The 14188-nt window shown below is 37.9% G+C and overlaps 1 protein-coding gene across 1 annotated transcript in view; it reads left to right on the plus strand.

The window, feature by feature from the left end:
• The window catches only part of LOC146489723 (uncharacterized), a gene marked incomplete at its 3' end in the record, with an annotated part of 83995 nt that overhangs the window by 46480 nt on the left and 23327 nt on the right, over window positions 1-14188 (plus strand). The window contains exons 24-33 of the mRNA XM_085104886.1: window positions 411-513; window positions 997-1113; window positions 4434-4702; window positions 5625-5721; window positions 6918-6996; window positions 9038-9316; window positions 9666-9928; window positions 10449-10604; window positions 11147-11305; window positions 13428-13677. Coding sequence (XP_084961012.1) covers window positions 411-513; window positions 997-1113; window positions 4434-4702; window positions 5625-5721; window positions 6918-6996; window positions 9038-9316; window positions 9666-9928; window positions 10449-10604; window positions 11147-11305; window positions 13428-13677 — 1772 coding nt within the window. The remainder of the gene's footprint in view (window positions 1-410; window positions 514-996; window positions 1114-4433; window positions 4703-5624; window positions 5722-6917; window positions 6997-9037; window positions 9317-9665; window positions 9929-10448; window positions 10605-11146; window positions 11306-13427; window positions 13678-14188) is intronic.

Genomic DNA, 14188 nt, shown 5'->3' on the forward strand with positions numbered 1-14188 from the left:
CATTAAACAAATTGAAGGTCACAACAGGCAAAAAACCCTTGAAATGTGTGAGAAATGTATTACTCAATGTTAAATGATTTTGGTAAAAGCTGATAGGTTTTTTATAAACCTTGACTTGGCAAAAAGGGAAAGCTTGGAGAATAGGCTAAATAAAAAGATTTATCCTTGTACTTAAGAAAAATTCTAGAAGTTTTTATGTTAATCACATTTTTCGAACGGATGGTCAGTTTCTTGATAAATCATTAAAACAAGGAAAATTAAAAGTAACGTTAATCGATGTTTCGATGAATCCAACATCATATCAAGAATGGAGAGAACGTTTGATGTCAGAGTTACTAAAAGAGTTTAGTTTCAGTAATTAATTTTTTTTTGACATCGTATTAACTGAGTTTGTGGATTGTTTCCTCTAGGTTATCTTAGAAGGTGTTTTGGGGAATGGGATTTATGGAGACATTGCTGTTGATGATTTGAGCTTTTTGAACGAGGAAGACTGCCAAACAATACATGGAGATGGTTATAAAATTATTTCTCTATTTTCTATTTCTATGTTTATGGTTGTTAGAGCATAAAAAAGAAGCAATGCCAGATTTTTGTGAAGAAAGAACACATAACAATGGACTATTGTTTAAAAAATAAACTACCAATTTTTTTTTGGATATTTATTACTCAGGAGACCAAACGTCTAGACCGAATGACCACGGACCGTCAATATCATAAAGTACGAAAACGAGAGTACTGTGCAGCTTTTTTCTAACTGGAAACGTATACTATTGTATTTGTCTTACAGCATGTAATGTTCTAGGGCAGCCTTAATAATCAGAATATTCTGCTGTATGTGTTAAGTGAGGATCGGTTTTTGGTGGATAAGACAAACCTTATCTTGAAATTTCCTGCAAAGTATTGAATCGACCTCGGTACAGCTTAAAACGCTATTAAAACGTATTAATTTACATTTTTTAGATTAGAATGATTAATATGTAGATCGTTCATCCGCAGAATCTCCAGGGTGTCTGTTTGAGTCGGATTACTGTGCTTGGCAGCCTAGCGACTATTGGAAGATCAGTAAACTTTCTTCCTCTAGTTTTTTTTGGACAGATTGGCAAAAAAATCATGGTAAGTATGTCCGTTTATAGCAGAAACATAATCTTAAACTTGGGAGTGGAGGACGTGGTGAAGAACGTGTCCTCACTGAGTACAAACATTGTGTATCTTTCTATCTAACAAAGCAATAAAATCATGAAAACTTTAAGCCTCTTTGTAAAATGATTTGGAAATTAAACTAGTCATTATAGCACCTTATTCATCTACTTGTAATGACCCACTTACAAATGAGAACAAAACTACTTAGGATGTTGTCTTGGTCTTAATTTGAGACAGACTTCGCTTCCTAGCCAGCCATGAACGTTTAGAAAACAAGGAGCATTTTTCTCTTGATGTCATTGCAACTTGACCTTAACCAGGAAAACAAATTTAAGCAACGCGACGCTACGCTTGACTGCCGATTTTTCTGTTTACATTTCAAATGCATATTCATCCTTTCAATTGTCCATCTTTTAGCGATAGGGATTTACTTTGCCTTTTCTTCCTAAATTATCAATGGGTTTGAGAAGTAAAAATATGTGACCTTGCACAGGAAAACGTACTTTACGCTTATCTGTTAAACGGGCAATGCCGTTAAGTATCCGTTAGTCATCCGTTAAAGAACTGTACCAAAAACGTTAGAGCCGTTAGCGTACCCGTTAAACGCTCACATCAAAACGTTAGAACTGTTAGCGTAGCCGTTAAAGAGAATTCGGTAGCCGTTAGAGCGGCCTAGTAAGCCGTTAGGAAAATCCAGCATCCGTTTAACGGGTGAAGTAGCCATTAAGAAACTTTGCATCCGTTAGAACAGATGAAGCGCTCTCCATCCTTAACACTATCCGCTAAACGATGTCACAAAAACAGTTAATATGAACCTTTTTTTAATTCCCAAGTCCACTTGCTCTACAATGTGACGTCGAGAAATAACTGTGTCCCGTGAAGTGTCACGATTAGTTTGATGTACTATTGACCCCGAGTCCGGGAAACGAAAGAAAATAAAATAAATAAATAAATAAGGACATAATGCCCTTCGATTCGATTATAAGATAAATTAAATTCAACTTGGAACCAAAGCGACCAAAACCTACCTGTCAAGTCGATGAATAAAGATCACTGACAAATTTGCATAAAGTTGTTTACTTTGACAGCTCACAGAAGCGCAATAACCGAGTCGTGGACAATGGGTTTTCTTCTTCCTCGCCATAAGAGTTTGAAATACAGTCGGACCTCTATTAAGCGGCCACCCTGGGGACCTTGAAAACTGGCCGCTTAATATAGGTTGGCCGTTGAATAGAGGTATCGAATACAGCACTTTACTGACAAAATAATAATTCGGGACTTTGGAAAGTGGCCCCTTAATGGAGGGTGGCCGCTTAATAGGTGGCCGCTTAATAGAGGTCCGACTGTACTAGGTATTCGTTATGCGGTAATTGAAACCACAATTTTTCTCTTAATAGCGCCTGGAATCACAGATACAATTTTTGGTTCAGAAACTGAAGCCGACTGAAGCATGCGAGGTGTCCTAGGATCCCAGAGATTCTATGGACTGTGTGCATGTAAACAAGGGGTGAAAAGAAATAATCTTTGTTTTCATCCAATGCGTTGTTCTAATTTCCTACTTTCCCCCTTACATTTTAGTATCTGGGTAACTTACCTTGGAAATCAGATTCTAAGAACACTGAAAATATTTTTCTCTTTGAAAATTCGAATTAGTGAGTCGCGACTCAAGTTCATAAGCTAACAACGAACGACTCGATTATTTTCTCGCTTGGGTTTGATCTTTTATTCGGTTAAGAAAAGCCTCTTTTCAGTCTGTCGTGAATTCGACGCTTGGTTTGTGGGCAGTGTTGGGTTTAATTTGGTTTGAGTCGCTTCACTCGTTTCCTTCAATCCTTTCGTCTCGGGATTTCGCTTCTAACTGTAAATCGTTACCGCAATGTTTTCACCATCGGCTGCGCTTTTTACTCAGGCCGAAAGGCGGACCGAGTTAAGGTTTCGGTAGCATTATCAAATTCTTTTTTCTTTTTGGGGTCGCGATGGGCCAAGAGATAAGACTTCGGGCCACGAGTCATTGTTCTCGGTCTCGTTTTTTGTACTCGGCTAGTACGAGTTATGTTTTCTGTCGTGTTGTCAAATTCTTTAAATTCTCGGTCGCGTTCTTTGTTTTCGGGCCGCGAGGAATGTTTACAATATGCGAGCCAGACATGCGAGGCATGAACAAAACAAGCGAGGCATGCAAGGCATGAACAACCCCAACATAAACTGTTAACCGTTAAGCTAACCGGGGAGCTATTTAAGCTAAAATCACAGCCTGTTTAAGACTAGAATGAAATAAGAATACACTAGTTTCTTACTGTATTTTAATGCATTGGCAATCACAATCTGTTTAAGCCATTAGGTCATGTAGGGATACCCTGTTTAAGACAGAAAGTGATGAAATGGATACCCCCTTCTAGACAAAACACCCTGAAAACCATACCCTATCGGGCCTCACATCCCCGTTAAGGTCACACAAGGGAGTATCCTCCCGGGTCTACATCATACCGAAAATTACGATACGTCATTGACCCTGCGTCACATGCATATTAGGACCGTACAAATGGTTTCTGTCTCTAAACGAAAGGTGAAAACGTAAAGATTAAAGCCCGGGGATTATAAAAAGCATTCGTATGACAAATGTCGTTTTCCCCTGTATTTGATGTCATTTTCCCTTGTATTGATGTCGCTTTCCCCTTTATTTCATTCTGACTGCAAGAAATGCAATTCTATCTGGTGGTTACTTATTGCCTCACTACATCTCTGTATCTATCTATTTGGGGGAATTGGCGATGCTGGAGGTTATCACTGTTAAAAGATTGTAGGCTTTACGCACCACACAGTCAAATATGGCCCGAGTATAAGCTGGAAACAGCGTCTTGTTTCGTCATAACTCCACCGTTAAACGCTTTTAGGTGGCCGTTAAGCAAACAGTTAAACGCTTTCAGGTGGCCGTTAAGCAAACCGTTTAACGCCTTTGCAGCATCCGTTAGATATTTTGCTCCACCGTTTAACGGCTCAAGCTATCCGTTAGAACAGATTGCGCAACCGTTAGAACGCTTTTGCAATCCGTTAGGCATTGCGTATTATCCGTTAGAACAAAACGTTAGAACGCTTTGGAAGCCGTTAACCATTCGTTAGCTATCCGTCCGTTTTTACCCGTTTAAAGGAAAAGCGTTAAAGTACGTTTTTCTGTGCAAGGTCACATATATAACAGATTAAAGCAACAATAACAACAAAAACACTTCAATTGCAGTGTCTGCTTGACTAATCGTCTTATTAAAATTCTCGATTACTCAATTTTTCATGATTTGTAGGAGGATTTGCTTATCTTCAAGATTGTTCTAGCACACATGTGTCATGTTACGGAAGTCTGTTGAGTCCTCTTATATTTTCTGAAGCGGAATGGAAGTGTATGCAGTTCTGGTATTACATCGGACTAGTTCGCGGATTGGCTTTTCTCCAAGTGTCTTTAGTTTTTAATAAGACACAGTCGACTATATGGAACACAAACTGGGATAAACCAAAAGCTGAATACTGGTCTTATGTTCGTTTGCCAATAAACTCAAGTGCAACACCTTACCAGGTAAGAGAAAATAAATAAATAAATAAATAAATAAATAAATAAATAAATAAATAAATAAATAAATAAATAAATAAATAAATAAATAAATAAATAAATAAATAGATAGATAGATAGATAGATAGATAAATAAATAAATCAATAAATAAATAAATAAATAAAAAGGAAATTGATTTAGATAAAACCACTTTAAAGATTATTTGGATTTAAACAGTCAGTTAAAATACATTTTGGGGTGTTTATACAGCTGTTTCAACAAAGGTTGTCCAATAAAGCGTATCTCAAGTCTTACCTAAAGTCTTCGCTCTACGGTTGAGGCATTATAGATTCTTAGCTTTCATTGAACTTTATTGGATGTTACCCAGACTATCTTTCCTATCGTGTACGCTTTTATGCTCTTTCTGACAACTGTTGTTGAAACAGCTATATGTTATTTTTGGTTTCTTCCTACCAGGTCCCAGTTGTTCAAAGGGCCGATAATTTTATCCACTGGATAGTTCGCTATCCAGCAGATAAAATGTTTGCAAGATTTTCATGATAGTCCTATAATTTGTGAATAGAGTAGAAGCACATGTCAAATTTAAGAATGGGATTGTGCGTAAAACTTGCCAAAAGCATTGGTTGGGGTACATTTGCTCCGCTGGATAGCGACTTATCCAGTGGATTTATAAAGTTATCCACTCTTTGAACAACTGGGGCCAGATCTTCAGAAAGAAAAAACAGGCTAACCTTGAAAAATGTATTATTATAATATCTTACCAAACCCACTAAGACCTATTAAGATACGACATCAGCTTTTGGACTTTGGTGATAGAGCATACGTTTTTCCATATCTTTCAATTGCTGTGCTAAAAATATGAAACCATTGCTTTGTTTTGTTTGATATTGATAGCTCTTTTACGAAGAATGAATTCTTTCTCAAAAGGTTCTTTTCGAAGGACGAAAGAGCTCACGCTGGACGATCATTGCATTGGATGACATTGTGTTTCAACTGGAAAGTTGTGAAAGAATTCCATGGCAAGGTGAGTGGATCGAGAAGAAAAAGAAAGAAATTCGTAAATCAAACACTATCACAGTTCTCAGTTTCATTCATGATATTGACTATTTGACTATATTGACTTGGCCACACAAGTGTAAACCAACGAATGATAAGGTGGGAAAGAAACATCAATGTAAAAACCGAAACCGTTTTTATCCAGGCTTTGGGTTGCGCCAATTTTAGCTCTTGTAACGTCGTCACCACGGCCATGTGACATTCTTTTTACAAGACGTGGCTTGTGCAACAACGTTGCGATAGGTTTTTTTTTTGCCTTTTTTAGCTGGTTGAACGCGCTGAAATGAAAGCGAAGGACGGGGAAGGAGAGAGGAGGAAGAGGAATTACTTCCCCTTGCGACATCTGAACCTTTCTCTGGTCCATGTGTCTACAGTATGAGACTTGTTAAAAACTATTGCTTCTCAGGACATTTTCAGCTGATACAAACAATAACAAGAACGTGACGCTCAGTCTGTGTCGATGAAATTGCACTTTGATGAGTAGCGAGTCTGCAGTTATCCTTCTAGAATCTGTTCGTGAATGATACTTTGGAGGGAGCAAATCACTAAAGCACGAGCATGTTCTTTTTTTTCTTTTTGCCATTGCCAGCACTTGGAACTTTTTACTGCAGCTGGCGTATCGAATTCTCTTTCAGTAAGAGAATCTTAGGTAAATGATACTAGAAACTTAGATCTGTGGATGTCAATCAATAGTACCGTGCCGCGCAAATCAGAACCCCGTCCGAGGGCAAAAGGGATTCCTCAAAATTGCCATGTTCACGGGCAAGTGTTTCCTCGCTCTCATCTCCCCTCCCCATACTACAGGTGTCTTTCACTCTCGTCCCAATATCTGCGCAATCAAAAGGGAAACAATGCACAAAACCCCAACAGAAACGCTCGCTACGCAGGTTAACAATCACGTATTGAAGGAAACACCGGTATAAAAAAAATACTCTAGCCTGTTAGAGGCATGCCCCAAAAGCCAAGGATACTCCCAAAATAGGGGGGGGGGGGGGGGTAGGGGATATGGTCCCTCCACCAATTGCTTTTCTTTGATAAAACGTTCACTTTACCAAAATATCAATTGTAAAGTTTCCCAGCAGACTGGGTTTAGAGTAAATAAATTTAAGTATTGCAGTAAAATAAAATAATGAAGTACTTTTGTTTATTTTCTTTAACTTATAGAAGCAAGCAAAGACTTTGGCCAAAATTCTCTCGGCTCAAAATATTTCTGGAAACTAGATGGAACAGACAAGAATATTTGGTATTTGTTGTGGATATAATTGTAATTTTTAAAATAATTGTAAGTTTTCAATCATTTCTCAATCTACAGGGCCCCACTGAATATCACTTTCGTGATGTGGGCTCCCTGTATAAAGATTGTTATCATTATTATTATTATTATTATTATTATTATTATTATTATTATTATTATTATTATTATTATTATTATTATTTTAACATCCATTTTATGAACAAATTATTCTTTTTTTTTCTGGATTTGGAGTTTTCTAAAGTACATTTTGTAAGTTAGCTAGCTGATAGCTTAACCACCAACTGAATTATCCAATAATTGTTTTCATTGTAAGTAATTAACCTATTAAATAGGATTGGGAATCAACACGCTTGCCTTAAATACGCATGCAAATTAAAGCTATCAAAAGTGCGAATTTTGTAAAAATTCAACATTTGCGACTGACACTTCCATGTTTATGAAATTTGATGTTACCATTCTAAATATATTTCATAGGCAAATTTGTTAGGAGTTTAAAATGTTCTGTTTTTTTTTTTGTATGAAAGGTGTCACTCAACTGAGTTGATCTAAGGTTCATTCAGTTTGTATGAGTTTTTAAGAGCCCCTCCCGCCCTCCCAAATTCCGCATAATAAGGTTAGTTTATCAGCCGTAAGGGCCATCTGAAAGGTTCTTGAATAACAACATCATTAATGATTTTAATGATTATTAATAAATACAATAATAACGTGATAATGATAACAAAGCTCATGTAGTTCGTCAAAAATATGAAATTCCTTATATTTCCATGGCAGGAAATGTGCTACATTTTACGACACATCTGAGTGTAGGAAAAACAACGACAACAACAAAAAAAGAAAAAAAAAACGAATATTGAAACATTGGGTAATTCCAGAAAAAATCCGTACCTCCCCGACGGATGGGATTCTGGAAATTCTCACCGGAGGGGGGGTCAAAGACTCTGGAAATCCAGGCGGGAGGGGGGGTTGAACTTAAGAAAGTCTCCTGCAGTAGTCATTTCAACCGATAGTTCACGCGATTCGAACGTTTAGTTCGGTGACACTTCAGCACTCTCAGACCCTGAAAATAATAGAAATATTTTGTTCACATATTCTCACCTAAAATAAATGATAATCTAAGTTCCTTCGCAGGTCCTTTTATAGCAGAAAACGCGAACAACAAGATAGTAAAGAACGAGCCATCGCAACATTGTTGCAACGAAGAGTTTGAAACGCCTGACACATTTCTACTCGTACCAGACCCAGCGCGCCACCGTTGTGTAATTTCACGTCCGCCATTGCATTCTTCGCGTGGATTCCACTGCGTCAGGCAGAAGATTTTTTTACTTGTGCAAGCAAGGATGCAGAGCTATTAGCTGAAGAAGATAATTCCAAAGAATTTTGGTCCAAACATTCCCTCTTCGTCGAAAATACTCGAGAGGAACTTGTAGCCATCTGTACCTCGAAAAAACTTTTGGAAACGTAAGTTATTGCGAAAGCAACAGAAGGAGAAAGTTCTTGGACGGGTTCCTGCAACATATACAGTGGTAACCTCTTTGAAGTTCCATCGTCCTTAGCACAGTTGAACAAGCAGCCAGTGCGTTTTCTGCGTGCAGTTTTAAGTTTCCATGGGTGTTGTCCATTGGGCACAAAGGATGAACTCGTTCGCTTTTTCGTATTGTTGCTTTCTTTTTTTAGTTCCACGCGATAGAGTTTTTAATATTAGCCGAAGCTTTAGAAATTAAAAAAGAACATCTTCTAGACGTGATTGTGCGTATTTTCTGTTAAAAATAAATTAAATTGAAGCCTAATATTTTTTCCGGAAATCCAGGCGGGAGGGGGGGGTCTTTTGTTTTGGAAATCCAGACAGAAGCGGGGGTCTTGTCCTTCAGGAAATCCAGGTGAGAGGGGGGGTTAAAAAACGACCCCATCCGTCGGGGGGGGGGGGGGGGTGTGGATTTTTTCTGGAATAACCCATTGAGGTGATAGTTAAGATTTTACCAGTTTGTAAAAACATTGTTGTTATACATTTATCCCTGACTTATCCTTTTAGGTTGCGAGGAACAGCTTCTTACCAAATAAGAAGTGGTTTCAAATCTCTGTACCTCGATGGCCGAACTGGTTATGCAGACATTCCAGCAATAGATTTTCGGAAGAGTAGCTTTTCAATCGCCATTCGATTTAACGTCCAAGATGTGCACACACTAGCACATCTTATCTCTGATTGGTCATCGCCCTTCCAGTTCAGGGTGTATGTTTTTGTCGAAAGCGTGTATGTTCATTTGAGAAGACCTGGTAATGTGCTAGATTTACTTCATATGGCGAGTACAGGGTTAGTACAATAATACAGTAACACTTCTTCTGTACTGTATATTTACTAAATTACGAGGCTGACAGCTCTTAACAGTTCTTTTGAAATGATAACATTTCCTCATTTCAAGCAAAATAATGAAAAGCGCTATAGGGTAAAAAAAAGTCGACTGAGTTCATTTAAACTTTAATACTATTAAAAGAAAAGGATGATTCGGCATATGTCATGTCTTATACTGACAGAAAACAGAACACATTTAAAGTGGAATAAGGCAATCCGTTACTGATTTTAATGGTTAGACTTATCTGGTTTCTGTCATATGACAGGCTTTGATAACATTAACTTTGCTTACTTTATACTGCATTTATAGATTTGTTCATCCAAATGTCTGGACCCATCTTGTCTTTGTTTGGGATCGAAGCACCCGTAAAGGGACAATATACTTAGACGGGGAACAGTCCGGTGAAACGGATTCTGAATATCAAGGACCAGATAACGAGCTCAATCCGACCAATCACTCCATATATGAGCTTGGCTTCAAGAAAGATACAAACGAAGTACTTCATGGTTTTCTTAGAGACCTGGCAGTGTTTTTGCGCCCCCTTAAAGCGGCTGAAGTATTTACCTTATATAGTAAGTTTTTATATTAACTGGCTGGACGCCTGCGTGTCTTCCGCATCTCAGGGGACAAATGGTTCAGTTCGTTTGCTAGTAAGCTGTCTTTGCAACAACTTTGTGTTAGCTTCCCATCCAACTTGCTAATCAAAATGCAACAGCTGTGGAAGAAGCAGAGTTTCTTCCCATCCAACTTGCTAATCAAAATGCAACAGCTGTGGAAGAAGCAGAGTTTTCAAGTGACGGCTGACTGCTTTACAGGTTTTGTCTTTTGATTGGCCGTTTGGATTGAAAACCATCAGAAAGCAAGCCCTGTTAAAAGGTTGCCCGCAAACCTTTACTAAGCAATATTTTTGTGAAGGCACAACGCTATCTCATTAACAGCGGTGTTAACCGAGTAAATGGTAGAGTCAATGCGCATGACATATTCAGAAGTTGTTGTGAAGGCCGTGGGTAAAAGAAAACCAAAAGACATTTGGAAAATTCCCATTCTGCCCCCTCCCAGTCGCATATTCCTCATAATATTGACGTTTTTCAGTACATTTTTTGGGAAAACGGCAAACCACTGCTGGAGGTTGCTGCAATTTCCCATTTGCGTACAAAAATAACACGTGTACTGGTGAGAACACCCAAAATTTGCGGTGCAAAGAGACATCGAATAATCAACAAAAGCAAAAGTTGGGATGGTGTGCTGGTAAGTAATGGTTCTTTAGGAGACCGTGTGAGAAAAAAAACTCCACCTAACTATCGCGATCTATGCATATCTGTCCATCCACCCATCTATCCTTCCTTCCCTTCGTCCATCCGTCCGTCCACACATTCGTACATCTGATTTATTTATGGATACATCCGTCCGTCCATCCATCCGCTCGTCTGTCCGTCAATTCATCCTGCATTCATATTTATCACTCCTTCCATCCGTGATCCACATCCACCTTCATATCCATTTGCATGGTTTGTGCATTAAATTCATTCCAGGCATTTCATTTGCAGATCTATTTATTTATTTATTTATTTATTTAGTTATTTAGTTATTTATTTATTTATTTTAATTTACAGTTTCCTTCTGTAAACTTTCTCTAGATGTGAGTGGTGTCATTTATTTCGTTACTAGTCTAAGATAGTTGAGATTCTTATATAATTATTATGCATTGTATGACATGGTTCTCATTTTTGTCTGAACTTGATTACTATACTCTACTTATTTGATGGTGGAAATATATATACATTTTGCAGTAAACGATGGCTGTTTGGAATTTCACGAAGGATTATGTGGATGGGTTAACTCCAAGCAAAACGTTTTACCGTGGAGACAAACAGTGAAACAAGAAATGGAAAGATCAACCAATCAAGTCAATTCCTACTTACAAAAGAAAGGATGGAACCGAATGCAAGGTAAAAAAGCAACAACAATCACACTTGTTTTGTGTTGATTAAAATCTTACACCAATACACACAGCATAATTCCATACCAATGCTACAAGTAACGGATTAAGGTAAATGAAAAGAACAAACTGAAATAAAATGGTCATAATCTAATTAAGTGTGTAGCATTACCACTATAGCTGTTACACGTATGTAAGCGTGTTCCGTTTAATGTACATGTATGACCACATACAGAAAGAAAATATGTAAGTTATCTTTTCAACCCAGTCAGTACCTACTAAACATCTGTTACTAAAAGATCCGGTTCTTCGTCATTTTAACGGGTGGTAATTTGAAATGAGATGTTCCTTTGTAATTAGCTTAAGGTGGCTTACTACAGTTTTCTGGAGTGAAAGAAAACCTTAAATCAAACTTAAGAAAAACGCCAACAGGAATTTCCTTGGTCATTTTTTCTAGTACAATAAAAACAATAGAGATAATTTTGAGTCACAAATTAAATTTGGAATGCTCAAAAAGTGTTAAATACAAAAGAATGAGTCTTAGTGGGGGCCTGGAAACTACACCTCTTAGAGTTGTTTAAAATTTCAGGATTTGGAAAGTGGCCAAAAATAAGTATTTACATGGAAGAACACGAAATTCTGTAAGGGAGAAATTTGGCAAATGACAAAATTGGGAAATTATGCCTTATTTGAAAATTCCTAAAAACATTTCTGACAGATTTTCTTTAAAAAAAGTTCGTGTTTCCGTTTTAGTGTTTTCTGTCAACAGCAAAAATTTGAACATAGGTTGTACGGCTAGATTTGGAGATATTAAGCAAGAAAAAATAGTTATTGCGACCTCCGGTGAGAATACCATTGCTCATGCTTGTTCTGGGAAAACCCGGGTTCTAGCGCGCGCGCGCTCCAACTGGTGAATGCATGCTGCCTTCGTGTTCAAACATTTGGCGCAAAATCACAACTCTGCAAAGGCTTTAAGGCTGTTAAGGAACGGCAACCATTAGACAACACGTTTTTTCAGTTATCAAGCCCAAATACAATCTAGCTACTGTAAGCACACCTCTGAAACCTACCTGGAATACCACGAAATTTTTTCCGAGAGCCGCCATTTTGTTTTTGTGCTCGCGGGATTTCCTCAGCTGGCTTGCGTGATTTTGCTCGCACGTGATGCTTTTGCATGCCTTGGGCAGCGCGCACGCAGATCAAAGCTCGCATAGTACAAAAACTGTAGTAAGCCACCTTAAGCAGACATGGACATCTTAAACTTGACTTTAATAGTGACTTCTATTGTCAAAAACCTGTATTAAGGTGGCCGACCACAGTTTGCGGGCGCTTTACAGATTCTGTTAGTGATGCTATTAAGCGCGCGCTAGGGTTGTGGTAAGCAAATACTATCGATCCCTCGATTTTATACTAAATGGATCACAAATGTAAGTTTAGCTCTTAAAATAACTCAGTTTCTTGTTTGTGAATCCTTCTTCATTTATCGCCGAACGAAAAAAGTGAGTTCACGAAGAGCTAAGCCTTTTTGTACGCTTTCATCTTTGCTGAGAAAACCTAATTGAAAGCCACGCATGCGCATTTGTGCAAAAAATTGTGACTGGTTGTTTTAATGGAAATGAACTGTTTTCTAAGGAACCGCTCGTTAGAATTTCGTGAAATTTGACAAAACAGTAGTTCTCTAGAAGCGTAACTCGCCTACAAACAAAAAACAAAATCTAACAGAGGGTGTCTTCAAAAAACATTTAAGTGCGAAACCAACATTTACAGGAGATCTCTCTGTTAAAATTACTTGAAAGCAGCGTCACTCTGTCAGTATTTTGTGAGTTTTTCTGGATACAAAAAATGGAAAAAATCTAACGAGTGCTTTTTCTAAAAATTAAGGAAAACCTTTATTTGTGGACGGTTAATAGCTTGCTGTGTTGCCATGGCAACAGCACCTTGCTCAACAAGAAGTATCAAAATTTATTCCTTCGTAGTTAATTTTGCACCATGCTAATTTCAGGTACTCAGAATACATAGTTTTCAAATAATGTTTACTAACACCTGTATACTTGAAAACTGTGCTCGGCCACCTTAAAGCAAAAGCGCATTGCAAATGTAAAGTAGTATCAGTAAACTCTAACTTGGTACAGGTCCTTCGATGGAAAGCAATTATCAACTAGAGTTTGCTGAGAATCACACTCAGTCTGGCTATGTGAACATCACTGATCTACCCGATCTCACTGAGTTTACCATCTGCTTCTGGATGAAGACATCAGACAAAACTAGTGCAGGCACTCCCATATGGTACAGAGTACGATATGAAAATAGCGGGAAGTACATCACTGCCATTGGACTCTTAGACTACAGAGGATTCTACGTTTATATTGGCAAGACAAATTTGTAAGAGCATTAATTGTTAGGCTACGTGTTATCTATACAAAACATATCAACTATGCAAGAGTCCTGCTTCTGCCGTTGTTATATTTTGTCTCTGTGAATTTCTTTGCCGTTGCTTTGAGGAACCTACTGAGGAAAAGTAAAGACGCAAAAATGTTACAATGTGAACATCATGATTAAAAAAAAACTATTTAGGATTACGAATTCAATTGGAAGGATTACTGTCCTCACGACAAAAGTGCTACAAATCTAGCAAGGAAGAAGCATTCTGAGACCTCCAAATCACAACTGTGCCTTGCCAAAAAAAATGTGGTACATGCTGCTGCTGTAGATACCTGAAAAAAGCGCTGCAATTATCTATTGAGATAAAAACTCTCGTTTACTTCATTTTTAGTAGTCCCAACATATTATATCAGTGAAACTCTAGAGCTTCACCAGCACGAATTGCTCTCATTAAATACGACTGTAATATTTATCGTCGTGTGAGCGAGCTTTGATGAAAATCTACGCAAAA

This window comes from Pavona decussata, unplaced genomic scaffold (assembly GCF_977016875.1).
Source record: "Pavona decussata unplaced genomic scaffold, jaPavDecu1.1 SCAFFOLD_4, whole genome shotgun sequence".
Lineage (NCBI taxonomy): Eukaryota > Metazoa > Cnidaria > Anthozoa > Scleractinia > Agariciidae > Pavona > Pavona decussata.